The sequence below is a fragment of the Megalobrama amblycephala genome, linkage group LG20 (assembly GCF_018812025.1).
Source record: "Megalobrama amblycephala isolate DHTTF-2021 linkage group LG20, ASM1881202v1, whole genome shotgun sequence".
Lineage (NCBI taxonomy): Eukaryota > Metazoa > Chordata > Actinopteri > Cypriniformes > Xenocyprididae > Megalobrama > Megalobrama amblycephala.
The window spans coordinates 13,171,297-13,193,347 of NC_063063.1; the positions used below are offsets into that span (position 1 = coordinate 13,171,297).

General features: G+C 37.5%; 1 protein-coding gene across 1 annotated transcript in view; it reads right to left on the reverse strand.

Annotated features, from left to right (window-relative positions):
* The window catches only part of LOC125256018 (transformation/transcription domain-associated protein), a 101,211-nt gene extending 79,373 nt beyond the window's left edge, over positions 1–21,838 (reverse strand). The window contains 26 exon segments of the mRNA XM_048171646.1: positions 27–224; positions 316–533; positions 1,028–1,227; positions 2,437–2,588; positions 7,643–7,843; positions 7,926–8,057; positions 8,060–8,184; positions 8,518–8,683; positions 10,041–10,232; positions 10,366–10,560; positions 10,763–10,860; positions 10,955–11,285; positions 11,433–11,667; positions 14,150–14,228; positions 14,601–14,739; positions 14,852–14,948; positions 15,078–15,166; positions 15,813–15,890; positions 17,657–17,782; positions 17,866–17,922; positions 18,029–18,112; positions 19,371–19,475; positions 19,570–19,680; positions 19,765–19,814; positions 19,909–20,089; positions 21,718–21,838. Of these exon segments, the coding sequence (XP_048027603.1) occupies positions 27–224; positions 316–533; positions 1,028–1,227; positions 2,437–2,588; positions 7,643–7,843; positions 7,926–8,057; positions 8,060–8,184; positions 8,518–8,683; positions 10,041–10,232; positions 10,366–10,560; positions 10,763–10,860; positions 10,955–11,285; positions 11,433–11,667; positions 14,150–14,228; positions 14,601–14,739; positions 14,852–14,948; positions 15,078–15,166; positions 15,813–15,890; positions 17,657–17,782; positions 17,866–17,922; positions 18,029–18,112; positions 19,371–19,475; positions 19,570–19,680; positions 19,765–19,814; positions 19,909–20,008 (3,558 nt within the window). The 5' untranslated portion in view covers positions 20,009–20,089; positions 21,718–21,838.
* Between the last annotated feature and the right edge of the window lie 213 nt (positions 21,839–22,051).

A 22,051-nucleotide genomic window follows, 5' to 3' on the forward strand; every position in this document is an offset into this window, starting at 1 on the left:
CTAATGACATTAGAAAGTGTTTGTACCTCTCCTGTGAGGTCCATCATGACGAAGAGCAGAGCTTTAAGAAAAGTGAGCTGGTTCTGCAACACCCAGATCAGAGGAAGCCTCTCCATCAGGAACTTAATGGACACCACTCCACCTAGCTTAGCATACCAGGCCTGCTCATAGCAGCATGCGCACAGTCGTTCCACTATGTAGGAGAACAACGGCAGCTGGCACGCCTGAAAAAAAGAACCAGATCGAGTTTCAACAGAAAATCCTTCTGATTCTAAAAGGGTTTGTGGGAAAATTAATATCTAGAGAAAACCTCACCCTTTCTTTGGAGCCCAGGATAATGCTGGCAACATCAAAGATGACAGCAAGTGCCACTTCCCCAATCTTGCACAGTTCCTTCTCCTCATAAGCCATGCAGATGGCGATGGCGTCAATCAGCACGAGAGGGTCCATGCCTTTGGAGCCATTCTCTTCACTGTGGAACATGGCTGTGCTGGGCTGGCTCCCTGACTGGTAGCATGGCAGCAAAAAGGGACCTAGGGCAGAAAATTGAATGTTATGCGATGACCTGAGGGCACTTCTGATGTTTTGACTTTTTGATGTATTAGACTTTCGTTTATCTTCAGAACGCAAATGAAGATCTTTTTGATGAAATCTGAGAGCTTTCTGTCCTTCCATAGACAGCCTATACAAATGAAACTTTGACACTTCAAAGAGTTCATAAAGAGATTGGAAAACTAATCCATAAGAATTGGTGGTTTCGTCCAAATTTAGCTTTTATTCACATCATGATCAGCAAACATAAGCAACCAAACCTCAATGACGCATGAGAACAAACCTCTTCTGGAAGCTCAGACGTGCTGTGTTTGAAGCTTCATTTGCAATCCGAAGATAAACTAAAGTCTTGCGGGTTTGTAACGACATGAGGGTGAGTAATTAATGACAGAATTTTCATTTTTGGGTGAACTAACCCTTTAAGATTGAACTTCAATATCGATGACATTAGCACACAGGCAAAAAGATTCCTTACCACACTGCTGAGCCACTGCCACCATGGTGTAATGGCGGATCAAGCTGGCAACGAAAGGCAGAGCACTAGGCCTGAGATCCTTGATGACCGCAGACATGAATGCCCCCGTTAGGGCCTGCTCAAACGTCCTGCGTGCTGGGGTGTCCTGGGCTTTGTACCGGTGGGAGATGATCACGTTAGGGATCCACTTCTCTGTGAAGCTGTTGAAAACCAGCAAAGGGATTTAGCTCATAATTCGCATTGCATTCATGAACTCGCTCCATTACAAGAGCCTGAGGTTGAATTACCCAATCAGGCAATTTGATTTGATTACCGAGTATAAAAGGCTTTTGTGTTTGGACAGCTGAGCCCCATGGGAGTCTGGCTTTGTGTCTGGCTGACATTTTGTCTCATGTTTGGTTATTTACCCCAGCTGATAGCAGCACAGTGATGGAGTGAGTGTTTTATCCTTCCTCAAGCTTGCATTCTATAATGCCAAAGCCGGTAGCAGTGGTGATGGATCGCTCCATTTCATTATCGCTATTTAAAAGGCTTGGCTTAGGGAGAGGACTGAGCCAAAGAGAGCGGTCAGATCAATTCAAATTCATAACGCTGCCACTTGAATGGGACTCAATTATCCGGCCTGGCATTTGCGATATTAAGAGGGCATTCCGCCTTCTGAAAAAGGCCCTTTTCATGATGACCAGCAGAGTGCCACACTGAAAGAGGGAGAGAAGATGTCATGAATCAAGACATCTGACAGCGACAGCGGCTCTCTTCCCATATAACTGACACTCGGTTATTTCAGAAAGGGGCACGTACGACTGGCTTTTGGGGTAAACAGATAAAGTACAGTCAATTAGCCTCAGCGTGGAGATCAATGACTCTGTTATGTGACCCTCTTGCCCAGCCAGTAGAAACGGCTCTGAGTAATTAGCCCTTTGAACACTGTAGACAGTAGCGGCCAGGCTGGATGAGGCCCAGAGGAGCTACAAACATAGCAAAAAAAGTGAAAAATGTAGAGGCACATTTCACCCTCAGAGTGTACAGGAATAGGGCTGCAATTAATGATTATTTTGATAATGATATGCTGATTATTTCCTCAATTAATTTTTTTTTTTTTTTTTTTTTAAAAGCCAAATTTTTAATTTGTACACACACACACAAAAAAAAAAAAAAAAATCACTACATTTAAATAATACTTGGTCTGTTTTGTTTTTCTTTCTTTCTTTTTTTTAAGTTTAACAGGACTCTCTTGCTGTCAGGATGAGCCATTATGCAGAACGGAAATATACACAAGGCTTTCTAACATTTACAGATAACAATATAACATTAATCAGTCTGAGATTTTTAATTTAAAAAAAAAACTAGTTTCATATTGAGCTATTCACACAGGTGCCAATGCATGATACATTGAGTGGCTGTCTTACTTGGGATGGGCAAGGAGCTGGTAAAGGGCATGTTTGTTGTCCTCCAGGCTGGTCATGGCCACCAGGAAGCATTTGATCACCTCCCAAGCCTGTCGTCTGTAATACGGCTCAGTATTGGCACTCTTTAGGCAATCCAGTGCAGTCTCAATAGCCTAAAAACATCAGGAGAACAGAATTAAGAGTTAGTGGACCAAACATACGCATCAAAAATAACATTAAACAGCTTAACACATCCCATTTACAACACAAAAATCTAGTTAAAGTGATAAAAATCTCATCAGAAAATTACATACGATCACACTTCATTTTTATTCAAGTTACGTTGCACATTTATACGACACTAATCTCCCTCGCTTGAGTGAAATTTTCTGTGATGACACTTAAAGACCCATCAAACATTAAAACATTCTGCAGTGATTAGATGCCTCTTAAACCCTTAAATTATAAAGAGACAAGCTAAAGTGGCAAGACACGTCGAGGGAGAAGATGAGCTAATTAGTAAGATTCAAGGATAGAGAAGGCAGCTTGACACAGAAAGGGCTGTCTGAATGAATTATCGCCAAAGACAGTGTGACCACTGACAACCATGCAGGTCATTTCAAGACAGAAACCCCAAAACCAGCTCTTAATACTGTGAAAAGGTGAAATAAATGGCACATTGGCTGAGGAAAAGAGGGCCATACTTCTCAGTTCAGCACTGTTTTACAATTCCTGAGGGTCCTGAGCTGTTCTGCCTTGTTGAGACATTATTATAAATGTCACATAACCTTGTACACATGTTCTATTCCCAAGAGGACCCTCTACACAAACCATGTCATTTTTCAAAAGCTCAAGGCCTCTACAGTGGAGGCCTGGCCCCTAAAAATATGTGTGTGTGTAATATAAAAGCATGAGTTTTTCTTTAAAACTCTTGAGAATTTTCCCCTCACATTAAATTGTTGCTCCTCTTAATGGCATCAAGAAAACAAGCCAAGGAACCTCTTGTAATGAACTCTGACACCATGTCTGAATGTTAAATTTTTGTTTAATACCATGGTGCTTTGAAATCAGATAAATATGGGCAGGATTAATAAAGCAGTCATGCAGAGAGCCCATCAGCACTGATGGGAGACAATCTGTCTCTGACTGGAGAAGATGCGTAGAGAACTTCCTTGAACTACACAGCATTAGCTCTCATTTACAAACGTCTGGGTTCCTAGATAGAAGGAACGAAATACGGCTTCATACTAATAAAGAAGACGGCTCAGTTTGGCTGGAGTTCAAATCAAACTGCGCTTGTGAACTGATTCCCATACATATTGAAACAAGTAAGCATGCTTCGAGAGTGAAGGCCGGTCCTTTGGGGGACAGAATGAGTTGTTGTCTGTCTCGATCCAAACACATCGCTGGGCTCCGGGCGGCTGCAAACAGCAGCTGCCGCCTGCGGCAACCACAGGGCGCATGCAAATGAAATTAAGCAGCGACGGCACAATGGCGGTAGCATCCATCTTTGTGGAGTGAACACAATTACAGAAATGACAGTTTGCGTTTTCCCAAGCAGCGACGAGCAGCAGGAAAGGCCATTAGCTGGAGTAAATAATCCCGTCTGCACAGCAGGGAGAGATTGATTAGAGGGGGGTGGGCAGGAGGGAAGAGATGAGCACAGCTTACAGCCTGATGATCTATTTAATTACCTGGGGAAGACGATGTCTTTCTGCACACACTACACTTGACAAGGATTCATTACATGACGAGAATCCCTCTTCCAACCCCTGAACCTCCCCATCCCTCTCACACACATATTGAGGGCAAATTGACACATAAAAGGAAGTGGATTTGTTACGGTTTATAGAGACACATGCCAGAAACCAAAATTAGTGTTTATGTATGCCGCAGTGGTTCTGTGTTTTCAAAAACATGACATAGCCTCTTATGGTTCTTAAATACAACCAACACTAGTGGATTCACCTCAAATCAACCTCAAATTCAAATCTCTTCTGCATTGAAAAGGTGCTATTTAATATCAATAGATTTATCAATTTCCTATTAAAAGAATAATTAAACCATAAATAAAAATGTCACTTGAAGCCCAAAGGACAAAATGTTGAAGAATGTACTGGGTGTTCTTTTCCATGAAATTAAACCAAATTTCGATCCTCTGCTGACAAACTCCAAAATAAAAGAAATTAAAAAAAAAAAAAAAAAAAAAAAATTACATAAAAGTAATGTGTATTACTTGTGCACTATATTCCAAGTCTCCTGAAGCCACACTTGAAATTTGACCTGTTCTTTGCACACAAGCTATCATATGGTTTTGGAGAACTCATATGGACCACTTTTATGGTGTTTTTTGTATCATATCAAAATCTGACAGAACATTAACCTGTCATTGTATGGACAAGATTGGCCAACACATTATTCAATATATCTTTTTTGTGTTTCTTGAAAGAAACAGATTTAGATGGGTTTGGAACTGAAGATGAGTACTGGGGAAAAACGATACTGGGAAAAAACTGACATGACATTGCAGGATTTCGTTTTTCTGCAATACATATAAAGCAGAAAAACAAAATGTTGTGCTATATATCTTCATTTTCAAACATTAAACTAGAGCACTTATTTTTATATTATTGTTTTTTTTAAGCGAATTAATAAATTCTGGTTTCTAAGTAAAGCATGGCAGTGTTTATTTACATGTGTAAATGACATTACATTACATTTGCCAGGGCTCAACGCTATGGATAATTTCTACTGGCCAAGTCGGGCCAGTGGTTCAAATTTTTACTTGCACCGCCAAAATTTCCACTGGCCCCACAACAAAAAATTAATAAAGTAAAAGAAAAGAAAATGGGCCTATAAAATACGCCTAGTTATTATTTTTGATACATGTAACCTTAATAAATAGGGTTATGACACCAAAAGCTACTAGATTAACAATATTTAAAATTTAAGTGAGTTAGACAAATAAACAGTAAGTAATAAAATAGTTACAAATAATCAAATGAGTAATAGCAAAAATAAATACAACAGAACAAACATATAAATGAAATAAACGGTGCTTTTCAAGTTTTCCATGTAGGTTTAAACAGGAGATTTTCAGGTACAGAAATTGTAATCTAATGTAGGCTATAGCTAACTATAAAACTATAGATTAAACTTTATTAAAGTTAATCAGTCAAGAGCAGTTACAGATGCATAAATAATGTTTTGAAACGCTGAAAATATAAAACATTAAAATACTGTTATTTGAAATAATAAAAAAAAAAAAAAAAAATGAAAAGACACTTTAAAATGTGAAATTAAACCCACCAGTAGGTGGCAGCGAATGTCATTGAGATTCAACGATTCATTCAAGCGGCTGATTCATTCAGGAAGTGCACAGAGACGCAAAACAAGCTGTGGACTTTGGAAATTTTCGTAGGCGAAATGAAGCGAAACAGGCGGCGAAACAGGGTTTGGTGTCTAAAATGTAAGTCACTTGACATTAGGTTCTTGTTCATTAAACTGTATGCTGTATAAAATCAGTATCGCATTTATAATCATGCTGATATTTGGACAAAATGGCGCCCTTTGTTTAATATTGGTTAACTTATAACTATTATATAAATATGAAAGATATACAGGATCATTTTTGTCCCTTATCTTGTATTCTGGGGCATTCTAAATGCATTTTAGTAGACTAAATCATGCAGTGAAAGTGAGCACTCTAAATATGTACGCGCACTAGTCTAACCTATTAGACTACATGACGTAGTGTATGCCTGCACTCAATGGGTGTGTTTTTGTTTGGTTTTTATAAAGTGAGGGACATGCTCGATATTTCAGAACGTAAAATCAACAAGTATGATATCATAGACATATGAAATATTATGAAATATTGTTACAATTTAAAATAACTGTTTTCTATTTGAATATATTTCACAAAGTAATTTATTCCTGTGATGCAAAGCTGAATTTTCAGCATCGTTACTCCAGTCTTCAGTGTCACATGATCCTTCAGAAATCATTCTAATATGCTGATTTGCTGCTCAATAAACATTTATGATTATTTTCAATGTTGAAAACAGTTGTGTACTTTTTTTTTTTCAGGATTCCTTGATGAATAGAAAGTTCAAAAGAACAGCATTTATCTGAAATACAAAGCTTCTGTAGCATTATACACTACCGTTCAAAAGTTTGGGGTCAGTAAGAATTTTTATTTTTATTTTTTTGAAAAGAAATTAAAGAAATTAATACTTTTATTCAGCAAGGATGCATTAAATCAATCAAAAGTGGCAGTAAAGACATTTATAATGTTACAAAAGATTAGATTTCAGATAAACACTGTTCTTTTGAACTTTTTATTCATCAAATAATCCTGAAAAAAAATATTGTACACAAATATTTTGTACAATTGTACACATTAAATGTTTCTTGTGCAGCAGATCAGCATATTAGAATGATTTCTGAAGGATCATGTGACACTGAAGACTGGAGTAATGATGCTGAAAATTCAGCTTTGCCATCACAGGAATAAATTACTTTGTGAAATATATTCAAATAGAAAACAGTTATTTTAAATTGTAATAATATTTCACAATATTACGTTTTTTTACTGTATTTTTAATTAAATAAATGTAGCCTTGGTGAGCATATATATATATATATATATATATATATATATATATATATATATATATATATATATATATATATATATATATATATATATATATATATATATATATATATATATATGCATATATATATATATATATATGCATATATATAGATCGGGCAAGTGACCTTTCCAGTCTACTGTCCCGAGCGTCGTTCAGACTGGCCCCGGGCCATCAGGCAGTCCTTATTGTTGAGCCCTGATATGCACACATGTAAGTGCCATGCTTCACTCTGAAACCTGCAGCCCCTACAATAAACACTTAACTTAAAGACTTAAAGGAAGAAGTGCAATAACATATTGCAACCCCCATATTACTATTGCACTTTGTACCATCTCTCTGTTTATGTCTCTAGTGTTTATCTCCGTATTTATATTTTATTTTTCATTCTATATTTATGCCCTTTTTTTTCCGCCTATATACAAATGTAAGTCTGCTAAATGCGTTTCGTTGTTCCTTTTTATCAATGACAAATAAAGATCTATCTATCCATCTATCTACAAGGTACTACATACATGATGCAATGACATCACAACGAGATGCCTGTATTAAAATGATAAAAGCATCACCTTCTCCATAGGCAGCTGAATGGAGGCTTTGCAGTCGGTGAACTCTGCCTTGATGCTGGGGCCTTGAACCTCGGTCACTACATACTGCAGCTTCTGTGACTCCTTCAGCATTTTCCGGTTACTTCCTCCAAACTTGCCTAGCACCCGGTATGCGACATGGGAGATGGTCTCTGCAGGATTACGAAGCGTTCGCCACAATGCCTGTTCATAAATGCATTAAGAAAACATTTGAATCGTCCCTCAGGTCTCCGTCAGATCAAAGGTAACAGGTCAAAGGTTTTACCTGCATAAGTTCGGCTCGTACTGGCTGGATGTGGTCATAGAGGAAGTCAGGCTGCAGGTTGTCCACACAGAGCTCCAGTGTGCGCAGGCCCTGGCTAACTAGAGTCTGGGAACCATTCAGTGCAGACACCAAGTGGGTCCATGAGCATTGGGCAGGTAGGGCAGAAGAGAGCTCAGCCGCACAGGGACAGTGAGGCACAGTTCCACAAACAGATCCTTCATGTGTTGCTTATGGAGGCCACTCTGCAACATGTTCAAACCTAAAGAGATGCCACAAAGAATCAATACATCAGGGTGGTCATTTTGTTAAAAAAAAAAAAAAAAATAATAATAATAATAATAATAATAATAATTCAGTTCTCACTTACATTTTTTTTTTAAAGAAATGGTTCTAAACTGGTTTTGGTCTGACATTAACAAGAAAAGATATGTAAAGAGATGATACTCATATTTACTTATAAAGTTAGCTATATTTTGTTTTTGCATTTAGCACTTTTTTTTAACCTACTGTCCGTGACCTTTTCAAAATGGTCGTGATCCACCAGTTGAGAACTACTGTTCTGAAATAACTTACGGTTATTGATCTCACTCACCTTGCAGCAAATTAGGCAGCAAAGGCAGAAACTCCTGGTACAAGAGGTCATGGCTGCCCCCTCCTATAGATCGGAACAGGGCTCTCAGCAACAGGAAGTAGTTATAGGGCTCCTTGGCAGATTGAGCCAGCTCCATGGAACTGTTCACTATTTTATGAAGGTGAGGCTGTGAAAGAAATAGATTCAATACATACTTTAGGAGTAAAAAAAAAAAAACTTCTGTGTGTCATTGTTATTTTAAAGTAAGTGTGAATAACAATGCTTTAGTGATAAATTGGCAAGGCTGATTGATTGGCATATATTTGACAATAGTTATATTTATTACTATGCATACATTTGACAGCCACTTACATTACCAATCAAAGGTTTAGGGCTGGTAAAACGTTTAAATCTTTTCTGAAAAGTCTCATGCTCACAAGGCTTCATTTATTTGATCAAAAATACAGTAAAACTATATTGTGAAATTAATAAAAATTTAAAGTAACTATTTATATATATTAAAAAAAAAGTGTATTTTATTCCTGTGATGGCAAAGCTATATTTTCAGCAGCCATTATTACAGTCTTCAGTATCATGTGAGCCTTCATAAATCATTTCATTATTCTCATTTAGTTCCAAAAACATTACAACAGCATTATTATAGACATTTCTTTGAAATAAAAATCTTTTGTAACATCATAAATATCTTTACTGCCGCTTTTGATCAATTTAATGCATCCTTGCATTAAAGTACTATTTATATTATTTAAAAAAAAATCTTACCAACTGGATAAAACTGGAGAACTTTGAACAGTAATGTATGCGAGCGTTTACAGGTTTGGCTATACTTGTGAGACCTAAATGTCCTCACTTGTATAGTGTAATATTATGACAACTGACTAGTGAGGATATTTTACTGTTCCTCACTAGTTAAAAAGGATTATAAATGAGCCAAAACATGTTTTTATCTCAATCTAGTGTTTTGCACATGCTTCTGTTAGGGTTAGGGTTATGTTTAGGTTAGGGAATAGAGAATATCATGAACCTGACATAAAATTCAGTGTCAAATGTCCTCACTAATAGAGTGAAACAAACGACTGTGTGTAAAAATAGTGAAAAGTAAACTGCAACCAGCTTAAAAAAAAAAAAAAAAAACTATTTCAAAACAGTGACATTGATATGATGATAATTTCAGTGGGCAACAGGATTGATGGGAAGTGAGATATAGAAGCTTCTTCCTTTCCACTATTTCACAGTGACCTTCACTTTGGTCTTTCCTGTCAATCTGAGGCACAAGTGTCATTTCTCATCAGAGGAGCTGACAGAACGCATTAAAATTAATGCAGCACAGTTACTGGCGCTGAGGCGTTAGACAGCACAGTGTCAGAGCTTGGAGGGTGTGAGCGATCCCTCTATCCAATCGCTCTGAAAAAATTGTGAATTACCTACTCAATAATCTAAATAAGGCACCTCAGCCAACTCAAAAACAATAGAGACTACAATTTATTTTATAAACCTGCATGTGCATAAGACACAACGCTCACCTTGAGCATCTGCTCATTTTCAGCAGCGAAGAGAGAGACTGAGCCGAAGACCAGTTTGAAGAGTTTGAGATAGAGGTTTGATAACTCCACGTTGGAGCCCATCTCAGGAAGACGCTCCAACAGATACTCCACGAGGATGGTGGCAAACAGTGCAGAGGTGGTCAGGTTGGCCAGGAAGGAATTTGCTACAATCTATTGAAGGATTAAATAGCCATGTTATATTCAATGGTCAATGAATTCTGCAGAAAGAAAAAGCCTTAAAAAGGCCAATAAAGTCACTCTGTGAATTCAATTCTGCAGTAAATGAAAAATGCAGCACCAGTACCTGTAGGGCATAGTTCTTGGATATTCGTTCCACCATGTATGGAACGGTGGTCTGGAAGATCTCTTTGAAAGTGAGAGGATTCATCATGGTGAAGACTCCCGCAAAGTGCTCCAAAACCTCCTTCTCCTCCTTCATCCGCACTGTCTGACAGTTAGCTACACGGATGTACGTCTGCCCATTGCCAGCAATCTGTACCTAGCCAAAAGGGGGTTGGCTCTGTGATAAGCTGTAAACTTCAGCTTTCGGGATCATGTGCGCTCGAGTAAACTAACTGTATTAACACTCTGAGATGTGGCAACATAACTTAACACACCTCTACTATTCTATCAAAAAATTTAGATGTGAATATTTGAAGATTTTGGTGTGGTAATCTGCACTAATCAGTGGACGGTCGTACCTGGTAGATGTCCAAGGCCTGCATGGCATATTTGACCAGCTTGATATAGATCTGTGTCTCTTTGGGCTGGAGTTGCTTGTTGGGAATGAACTGAGCCTCTGAAATAAAACAATACCAACATTTAATACCAAAATTAAATATTTACATAGAAACACTGAGCAGTCTAAAGCCAAGAATGTCTGCCCATCTCACCTCCAGGAGCTTTACAAGAAGTGATGCCCCATGTGATAGTTTTCACTCCACATACGAGGGTCTTCACCAGACTGCGACAGTCGGACACCTGGAAGGTCTGTTTGTCCTCCTTCTCGCCAGGTCTATCAAAAGGCGTGGCCGGAGGTGGCGCAGGGGTGACGGGTGTTGGGGGTGCAGGTGGAGGTAAGGCGGGCGTAGCTACAGTAGGGGTTGCTGGGACTCCTGGTAATGCCCCAGAGTCTACCACTCCCATCTCTGATTGGGGCTTACACTTCTTAAAGATCGATACCAGTTGGTACCGTGCAATGGTGTGGAACTTCAACACAAAAACCTGAAGATAATAGAAATTGTATACTGTCAGATCAATGTTTTTGTGTTTTAAAAACGAATTTACATATGGCCAGTCAGTGGCATTTTGTAGCCCAATGTAATCACAATTCACAACATAGTTTACATGGGCTAATGTGGTCAATCTCACCTCCAGCATTCTCATGAGAATGTCTCTGCCGTTCCCATTTTCCTGTTCACTCTTGGATCGAATGCAGTCTACGAGGTTTAGCAACAGCTTACACGACATGGTCTGGATACTGCTGGGAAGGGACTCGTCGTCAATGTTCTTAGCGAACAGTTGCACCGCCAAGGAGAGGTCCGTCAACGGGAGGTTCTGTCTAACATGGTGTACTAGGTCTGCTAGTGTGCTGTATGCCAAGGGCCTGTAACATCAACAGACTCACTGTTAGACAACAGCATTCATGCTTTCTAGAAGATTTCTGTTCAGTTTATACAAATTACTCTACAATTTCACGATTCTCATTTTTGATAGCAATTTCAATACCATGTTGATGTTCATTGATGGCCTCAACATTGTCTGATCATTAACGAAGACGTTAAACAGCCATGTTTAACTGCCTCAGTTTAGGTTCCAAGCGTGCTGTACCATTACTAAATGTGATGTGTAAACACTGCAGATCACTGATTGCTCAATGAGAATCGTCACTACCAGCGTCATTGGATTTGAAACATGAGAGACCAAACCCGCTAGATTTAAATAGTCTGTAACAGCCACCGCAGTATCATTTGTTCACACAACTTTTTTTTAAATGACCATTGCACGCAACAGAAACAGTAATATTGTGAAATAGTATTACAATTTTAATATATTTTATTTAAAATGTAATTTATTCTTGTGATGGCAAAGCTGAAGAACATTACTCTAATTTTCAGTGTCACCTTCAGAAATCATTCTAATGTGTTGATTTGGTGCTCAAGAAACATTTCTCATTATCATCACAGTTAAAAACAGTTTAATATGAAGCTGCTTAATATTTTTGTGGAAACTATGATATTTTTTTCTTTTGATGAAAAGTTTAAAAGAACAGCATTTATTTGAAATACGAAATCTTTTGTAACATTATAAAAGTCTTTACTGTTCATTTTGATGAAGTCCTTGCTGAACATAAGTAATAGTTTCTTTAAAAAAACTGCACTAAACCCAAACTTTTGAATGGTAGTGTAATTTTATAGTACTATTGACTTGGTACAGACATCCCTACTCTTGTGGTATAGAACCTCCAGCCTAAAATTGATCAAAACCAACCCTCAAAGAGCAAATAGCTCTTGACCCTGGTTGATAATATCATCTTGGGTCGATACTTGGGGGATTTCAGGCAAAGTTTCAGAATAAACGACACTAATGGCTTTGACAGATTGTGAGCCCTGCCAAATTTGCATGCTGAAGGCTGATGGAAGCCGTGGATGAGAGAGAGGTGGTGTTGGCAGGCATATGACATCTGGGGCAGGGAGACAGAGAGTGGGCAATGCCAGGACAGCCTGGCACATGAAGATAGGCACCTGGATCTCCTCTGCCCAGTGGGGCATCTCAGCTCAGTCAAGCACCATTAACTATCAATTCTGATATGTTGCATTTGATGAAATCTAACTTCCCTTTTCCCTAAGAAGCTTGGGAGGAAAAGGATTGTGGCCTCGCGTCACACTGAAGAAATTACAATAAAATGAACACTTATGGCTCCGTTCCAATACGTTCCAAAATAAGCTACCTTGCTGTCTACATAGACAGCCACCTTCTAAGAGAGCAACCTAACCGAAATAAAACCTCATAAGTGACTGACTTGTAATCCTCTACCTAGGCAAAAATAAAGTATGAATATGAGTTATTTAAACAGTGCTTTTCACAACTTACGGCTGATTTCACTGGAGTTTGGTGTTAGCATTTTTTCAAGCTAACAATGTCATACTTAAAGTAAACAACATTGCATTTAAATTATTATTTTAATTAGACAATCTTTTTTAAGAAATATCTTTGACAATCTAAAACTTAAAGTTAGAATTTAAAAACACAAATAACAAGAGTTAAAAAAAATGTACACTGCACATTATAATGTGATGTCTAAAATCATTTGTAACATTTAATTTAATTATTTACTCATTAAAAAAAAAAAGTTTAATATTATCCATTTATCAATTATCATTCATCCCATGAAAATAATTATCAGCTTACCTGTATCAGCCAATAATTTTAATATGCACCCCTAATATTTGTATTCATGGAGTTTCAGTAATAACCAAATTGTACGTTTATTTATAATCAACATATATTTGTCAACAGAAGCTTGTCAAACTCCATATCTTCATGAATATTATATTTTGAGGTAAGGTGTGTATATATATATATATATATATATATATATATATATATATATATATATATATATATATATATATATATATATATATATATAGAGAGAGAGAGAGAGAGAGGGTGTTTTTCTTTTATTTATTATTTTATTAATATTTTTTCCTTCATGTATTTGTCCTCCTATTGTTAATGACGGGCTGTTTGTTTGATTTTATGTTGTAAGTGGATTAAATGTTTAAAAAAAAAAAAAAAGAAAAAAAAAGATGCTACATAAATAAATATATTCCTTTGCCAACATTCTTGATACATTTTTTTTTTTTTACCTTGTCTGTCGCAGTGCATTCTGGAAGCACTGCACGTTTACAAGATTTGGCCTTAAAAAAGAGCCTTTGCATCATGAGGGCATCTACGATGCCTTGAAACACTGTCTACACACCTTACAATGCTTTGAAAGTTAAATGCTTGCCCTGCAAATTGCACAGATTGCTTATATTGCACAATACCATATAAACTTGGAGGGGATTAATCTGCGTTCTTACCTTAGCGTCTCTCTCGCAGTGTATCCTGAGCCAATGAGTATCGACTCGTCAAAAAGCTTGTCCATGCATGGAATGAATTCTGCAACACAAACAGACTTTATCAGATGCCATCGCAGGCTCTGAAGCCCAACCAAAATGGCTCAAGGGCCCATGAACCCTGAGATACATCAATGTCAGGTCTCAACAGTGAGAGTTTTCCATCGATTCATTTAACCTTCTCTACAGGATTAATGATTTAGAAGAGTGTATCAGATTCCTCTCTCAAATGCTATTGATTGAGGGGTGAAGCTCAAAGAGAATGCAGCCGCTACATATCAAAGCAGTACCCCATGAAGCTCAGTGGTGTAATTAACACCAGATGCGAGCGCTCCTACAATAGCGAACGCTTTGCATATCTTATTTGGGAATATCTGCCAACAATCTGCAAAGTGTTTAGCGGTGGATGACTCACGGCTGCGTAGATCTGTGGTGAGGATGTGCTTGGCAGCGATCAGCAGCTCTTTCCGCAGGTGAGCCGTCTCAGGGGGGCAGTTAGACAGCAGCTGCAACATCCCCTTCACCATCTGCTGGGAGTACTTCCCAACTAATTCCTGATAGACACACGTTTCACATTGCCACATTAGTCACTGTTTGAGTATTACAACAAGTTTAGAAAAGTTTAATTAACAGGTGGCCAAGCTAAGTTTTCCAGAGCCATGCTACCTGGTAGATCCGGATAATATAAGCGAGGAATGACAAGGTCTTGATCTGGGCAGCGATAAAATCTGCATAAAGCTCCTTGTTGAACAGCTTGTGTTGCCTGTCACGGACAGAAACCAGAAAAAGCTTTAAATGTCACTGTGTGTTAAATTGCATCTATGAAATTCATTTCAGTGCATTAGCGGTGATGTAACACCACACAGTCAAGGAAACGAGAGAGGTCACTGACCGAGCCTGAGGAGACACCTGCAGCATGATGGTGTTCATGATAAGAGGCACAAACTCCGACACCACGTTGTGAATGTTCAGTTTGTACAGCTAGGAAAGACATCATACAGAAAAGCAATTTATGTATCAAAAACAGTGGGCCACAGACAGAAAGCAGACCCCTGCTTGAAATGTACACAGTGTTGAAGTACAATTTACAGAACTTGAGTCTGACTCAAATGCAAATTCCAGTATAGATCTACCAATGCATCTAAGCATTTTAAATACAAATCATATAGTGGAATTTTTAATGCAAAACTTTGGTTTTACAGCTGCCTGAGGATTTAAGACACTACAACATGTAATAAGTTCTGAAGCATTATCAGTGACATTTGTGGAGTGTTAGGTTTTAGGCAGAAAATAGGAATACACCTGCTGGTCAAATTTATAATGATATCATGCAGAAATAGTAAACCAAAAGCCGTGTTTTGATTGATTGTAGCTTCCTAACAGCTCCAGACTGCCATTTTCTGACTCAAAACATCAAAATTGATTTCTTTACAATTAACGCTCATAATGACAAAGACCAAAAAAAAAAAAAAATCTAATCACAACAACATCCCTTTTGATAAGCGTGTCAGGTTAGAGTAAACGATGGATTTATCTAGAACGTATGAGTTTCAGATGATTGACGACACCTTTTATAAATGAGCCAAATGTCTAAACGTCCATATTAAATGTTTTTATGGGCTCTCACCTGATACATGAGGACTACGATGATGGGAAGCTCTGCCAAAACTTTGAGTGACAGCGATCCCCGAGGGATTATGGTATGCTGGAGGACACAGAGAAGACGGATGAGGCCAGTGAGAGACTACACCAGGTGTCACCATAAAACATTTTAGCATCTATAAGGAGTTGTTTTTGTTGATAGTAAAAGTCAGTTCAAATCAAGTATAGCACTAATTTGTATAGCACTTTTCACAATACACATTGTTTCAAAACAGCTTTACAGAACATGTTTTTTTTTTTACTGCAACTGCATTTTAGCACCTCTTTGCACAAAGTTCATAAGCAGGAATTTGGTGCCCTCTACTGTCTACATAAAGAAAATGTCATTTGCATTATAATACTCACGGAATGTAAACAGTTTACACATGTTAGTGGTTGGCACAAAATACATGTGCAATCAGGGTTCAAAATATTTTGTGACTGAACACACATATTGTGGTGGTCACAAACAAATGTGACAACATTCAATTTGTAGAGTAAAGTCTGACTTGATACATCCAAGACAGCAGTGAAAGACCACCTATCGCCTGTCAATCAGTCGCTGCACAAACAAATACAGTTTGCCATTTATCAGGTATAAAAATAAAACAACCATTGAAATTTGGAAAAGCAAAGATTTTCCTTTTATGTCTGTTATTTGCTTTTTAATATGCAGTGAAACACTGATGCGTTATTACCAGATGTAAATCAGCTGGTATATTTCAGCTGACCACATGGGATTGGATGACACAATACAGGCGTTACTATAATATACACAGATGTGTTTAAAAAAAAAAAAAAGAAAGAATTGGAGTATTAAGATTAGGCTATTACTGTTATTTTGCCAGATTTTGGACTAATAACGGGTACACACTGCACGATTTTAGCCTGGATTTTCACTTTTTGTGGAAATTGCTGACAAACGCCCGAATTGAGGCAAATCGGTGCTCGTTCACTTGAGCGACAATCGTATAGTGTGCATTATCAAAAACGCGATCTGAGAGAAACGCTTGATGTCCACGAGATATTTAGCATGTTAGTGTAAAAATTATTTTGACTGGAAATGACATCAGCGATGACCTACAGCCAATGAAAAAGCAAGATACAGGGTGAGGGAAAGATCAGGGAGAGAAGTCATAGACCTGCAACAGAACATCAGCAAGCATGGCTTCTGCACACAACCATCCTCTCATTTATATTCTTCTTTTTCGCTGCAAATCAGCGAACAGACAACTTTGATCACAAGTTTGTTGCGAGCTATTATTTTAACAGTAAGAAATCCAGTTTAGCACGAGAACTCCTGTCTCAAACATGATCTTGCATTATTTCCCTGTATCACTTCTTGCGTGTTTAGTTATGAAAGTTGTGTTTAGTTGTAGACCAGACCGAGTTGTTGGTGATTCTTCCTATTGAAATGTTGTGTAACGTGTGACCCCCTGTCGCCAATCCCTCATATAATGTCCACATAACAGCAACCTAAACAGTACCCCGGTCAGTCATGTAGCGTGAGAAGAACGGCAATCCGATGACTTTGAAAATCATGCAGTGTGTACCTGGCATTAAGTGACCAACTTAAAATCCACACAAATCAGCACTTGGACACTCAGATCTTATCAGTTTTACTTTCAGCGCCCAGGTTTATTGGTACTTTACAGTTCACACTCACACACACACACACACACACACACTCAATCTTACACACAGTACCATTCTCTGGACTAAAGCACATCGCTCTCATCATTGTGTCTCTGCTGATCATATTTGTCAAAACTATTCAGATAATGAGGACTGTGCGCAGGTCTGCTGCAGTTACAGAGCATGTGTACTGACCGTCCGAGTCTCGCTGTCCTCACGCTCCGGTGCAGTCTTCACCAATACTGAGGTGATCATGCCCACCATTTCTGGAGAAGGCACTGTGTTTTCTGCTATAACCTGAGGATTCTCAAAATACCTCGCCTGACAGAGAGACACAGGTTCAGAAAACAGATACTTTAACACAAACAAATACTATAAACCTAACTCTTGTTAAAACAGCTTACCACAACTTTAGGCAGTTCTTTGTAAATTTGCTTCACAAAGTCCAAGAAATGATGAATCTGTAAGAAGTTGGCAGGAAGATGTTATTTAATAATAACATGTATTGAAACACAGGAAATGCAAATGCTAGTCAACATCCCAGAGCACCAGAAGGCTGCATCTCACCTCTTGAGAGATCGGCGGGCGAAACTGTTTATGCAGTTCAATGATTATGCGTAAACAAATGAGCACATTCTCTTCACTTTCAATCTAAATGATGAAACACAGAGGCAAGAATCAGTCAGAACCATTCTTTTATATATATATATAAAAAATAAAAAAAAACACACACACACACACACAAAATGATGTTTTACATAAAATGTAAAATAAATTGTTTACTATACACACTGATTAATTTGTAAGTCACTTTAGACAAAAGTGCCTGCTAAATGAATTAAATTAAATAATCATCTCTTGGAATACTCTTTAAAGTAATTACCCTTTAAAGACTTAATAAAATCAAAACTGGAGTTTTGTGGCTTTTAGTCCATGTATAATAGCTTTCAGACCATCTAAAATACCAGTCAGTTTGGGGTCAGTAATTTTTAATTTTTTGAAAGGAGTATTTTATGCTCACCGTTTATTTAATCAAAAATACAGTGAAACATTAATACTGTGAACTATTATTACAATTTAAAGAACTGTGTTCTATTTTCATGTATTTTAAAATGCAATTTATTGCTGCGATTGCAAAGCCGAATCTTCAGCATCATTACTCCAGTCTTCAGTGTCACATGATCCTTCAGAAATTATTCTAATATTCTGATTTGCTGGTCAAGAAACATTTTTATTAGTATAAATATTGAAAACAGTTGTGCTGCTTAATATTTTTGTGGAAATCCAGATACACTTTTCAAGATTCTTTGATTAATCAAAAGTTCAGAATTTATTTGGAATAATAAGATCTTAATGTAAGTCTGACTCTGTACTGACACTTTTTAATCAACTTAATGCGTACTTGTTGAATAAAAGTATTATTTTCTTTCCCAAAATGAACTGTCTATATCTTAGTGTATTCTAAAAGTTGAAAAAAAAAAAAAATGTTATATGCATATATTTATAGTATAATAGCATCAAGGCTATTTTGTTCAAAAGGACTAAGTGATCAAAATTGACACAGTTCAGCATTTGGACACTCAGATCTTATCAGTTTTACTTTCAGCGCCCAGGTTTATTGGGTACTTTAGCATTCTCTCTCACACACACACACACACACACACACACACACACACACACACTCACTCTTATACACAGTGCCATTCTCTGGACTAAAGCACATCGCTCTCATCATTGTGTCCTCTGCTGATAATGTTTAATGTTAAATACAGAACAAAAATGCTGTCCCTCTTCCAGGTAATGGCATTTGCAAACATTTGTCTAATAAAATGCTCTCTAAAATGAGAATTCTAACAGCTATTTTCTTTATATCAGATGAAATTTGGCATTTAGGTAAAGAAAAGCTGACCTCAAGGAAGCGGAACATGACAGAGAGGATGTTTTTGGCGTGAGGCCGCAGATGTTCATTAGTTGGGATTCGGTGGATGATCTCCAGGACGAGTTTCCTTAATTGCTATAAAAAGAATCAAAGACACCCCAAGTTTACTTAAATGTCAGGAATGAGGCCTTGATGACTATAGCAATATGATTTTTATCAAAAAGCACACCTGTGTTGGTTTCTCCTGAAGGAATTGCACTTCTCCATCCTGCAGAAATGTTAGGAAACGAGGGATGATGTGCTCCAAGAAAGTAGAATACTGTGGTGAGGATGTGACATTCTGAGAAGGAAGAGAGTAACATCAATTACTATAAGAAAGCAGATTTCATTACAAGCTTTTCATAAGCAAAATATAAGGGCTTACCTCAAAATTCTCACTGACTTCCTGCATCATTTTCAGTTTGGTTTCATCCGCTGATGTTTAAATGAAGGAAAAACATGCCAGTTAGCCAAGACAATGCTTTTATCAAGCATAGTAATAATTTAGGCAGAAGGAAATAGACCTCACGTGTGTTGTTGTCAGTGAGTGCCGCCACAAACTGCAGGTATTTCTTCATGAGGGTCGTCTGATCCACCACGGTGGGGCTCGGGGTGGGCACGAAAGACATGGTGGCAGCCGGGACAGACAGGATTACGCTGAATATGGGCAGACTAGTGTCTGCGCTCGTCTCAGTAGAAATTCATAACATCTTTAGATGAGTAAACACAAGAGGAACGGTCAATTTTACTAAGCAGCCTTGCTCAAACAAGAACAGTGATGACTTCGGTAAAGTTGGTTTTATATTCGCACATTCGGACATCCGTATTCAATAGCCTTGTTAATCACACTACATTGGACATTCAGTGGACATTCACAAGTAAATATGCCATTAAAACAATACTATTTTGATCGACTGTGAAAAATGTTGTAAGTTGACAATCGTTGGTTGTCAATATCATGTCGCTGCTTAAAATTCGCAAACATTAATTTATTGCACATTTATTGGAAAGTCTGAATTTATCAGAAGTCCGAATGTGCGAATGTAAAACCAACTTTACCGAAGTACAGTGATGATATTATAGTACAATATCAGTATTCAACAAATGTAGTGGTACCGAATTATTACCAAACTCACATACCAAGGTATTTACACAATACTACATGTGAAAAATAAACAGTACTACTATCTACACACACAAAAAACACAGTATTACCATGGTAATTTGTACGTAAATATCTTGTCTGCAGCAAAATAGGGTTCGGAGACTAGGACATCCATTAAAAAGTTCAGAAAAAATGTTTAACAATTAAAATAAATATGTAAATGTGATTAAAATAATAAAACATGAATATACAGTAATATGAATTTGATATAAATACATCTTACAGTCCTATAGCGAAAAGAAAAAAATGTAATGTAACATAACAGAAAATAATATTTTCACATTTATTTTGCACATTTGTAATGGTAATTCTGCACAATAAAAAGTGTGTCTTTATACATGAAAATATATAGCTGCCTTTAAATTTTTAGAAATGGGGTTCCTCATATGAGAATGGTCATATCTGTGGGTCTTTTTAAAGACGAGTTTGAGCTGAATAATGACACTATATTGTCTTCTGCAGAGCAGCTTTATAGTTAATAATGTAATTACAACTGAATTTGTTTCATAACTGAAGAATTTTGCAAAAGTGACGCTTTTTTCCTGGTTATTACTGTAAGGCTGTTTGAGTGTTTTGTTTACAGCGCCATACAAACAAACAAACGTGACTTGGCATTGTATTTATATCAACTATCAAATGCAAACAACAAGAATACTCTAAAAAAAGCAAATCAAATCCAGCACAATTACTTACAACGTGTTTTATGCAGAGTAGTTGATAAGTTCACCTCTAGTGTAGGGAAAGCAATGGGCGCGCCAAACTGCAACAACACGCCTACTGCAGTCACGCTCACTGACATGACATGATGCGCTCGAGCCAAAGTGCTAATATTAAAAACTAAATAAACCTATCTATGACAGAGCTGCCAAGGACACAGAGACTTTTACGCTTTCTGAGAAGGATTGTGTTTGTAAAAGTATATAATAAGCTAGTAGCAGACCAGGCCATTTACAAAAGAAAGAGCCTACTGTCGCTAACTGACTAGCCGGCTGCTAACCCATTCCAAGTCCAAGGACATTTTTCACATGCAAAACTCAATTCTTTCACTTTTTACCTCAATTGGTGCAAGATACCTGGGTCGGTTTTCTTTCACACAAAATGCTAATGAGAAACTTCTGCACTCGTTATGTATTTAAATTATAAAATTACTCCCAAAAAACAGCACCAACTTACCAGCAAGGGGACCGGAAGGAGTTGTAAATGAACTTCCGCTACACCGAGTGAAATTTAGTGGAAGGGCTGAAATCAATCCGCCGTTGTTTTGTTTACTAATTGTGTCAATTGTTATATTTTGTAAACCATATCAAGCGAATTTTATGCCATTTATGCTAGTGTTTCTCAAGTGGAATTGGGTGTCCGAGCTGTGTTCCAAGCAATGATTTTCATATTTAGACAGCAATATAGTTCCACGCGGACGGATATCATAGAGAGAGAGCAGGCGTGCGAAGACCATCGAAAACGATGGTCTTCCAGTTTTCATTCAAACTGGTATATAAAATGTTTAATT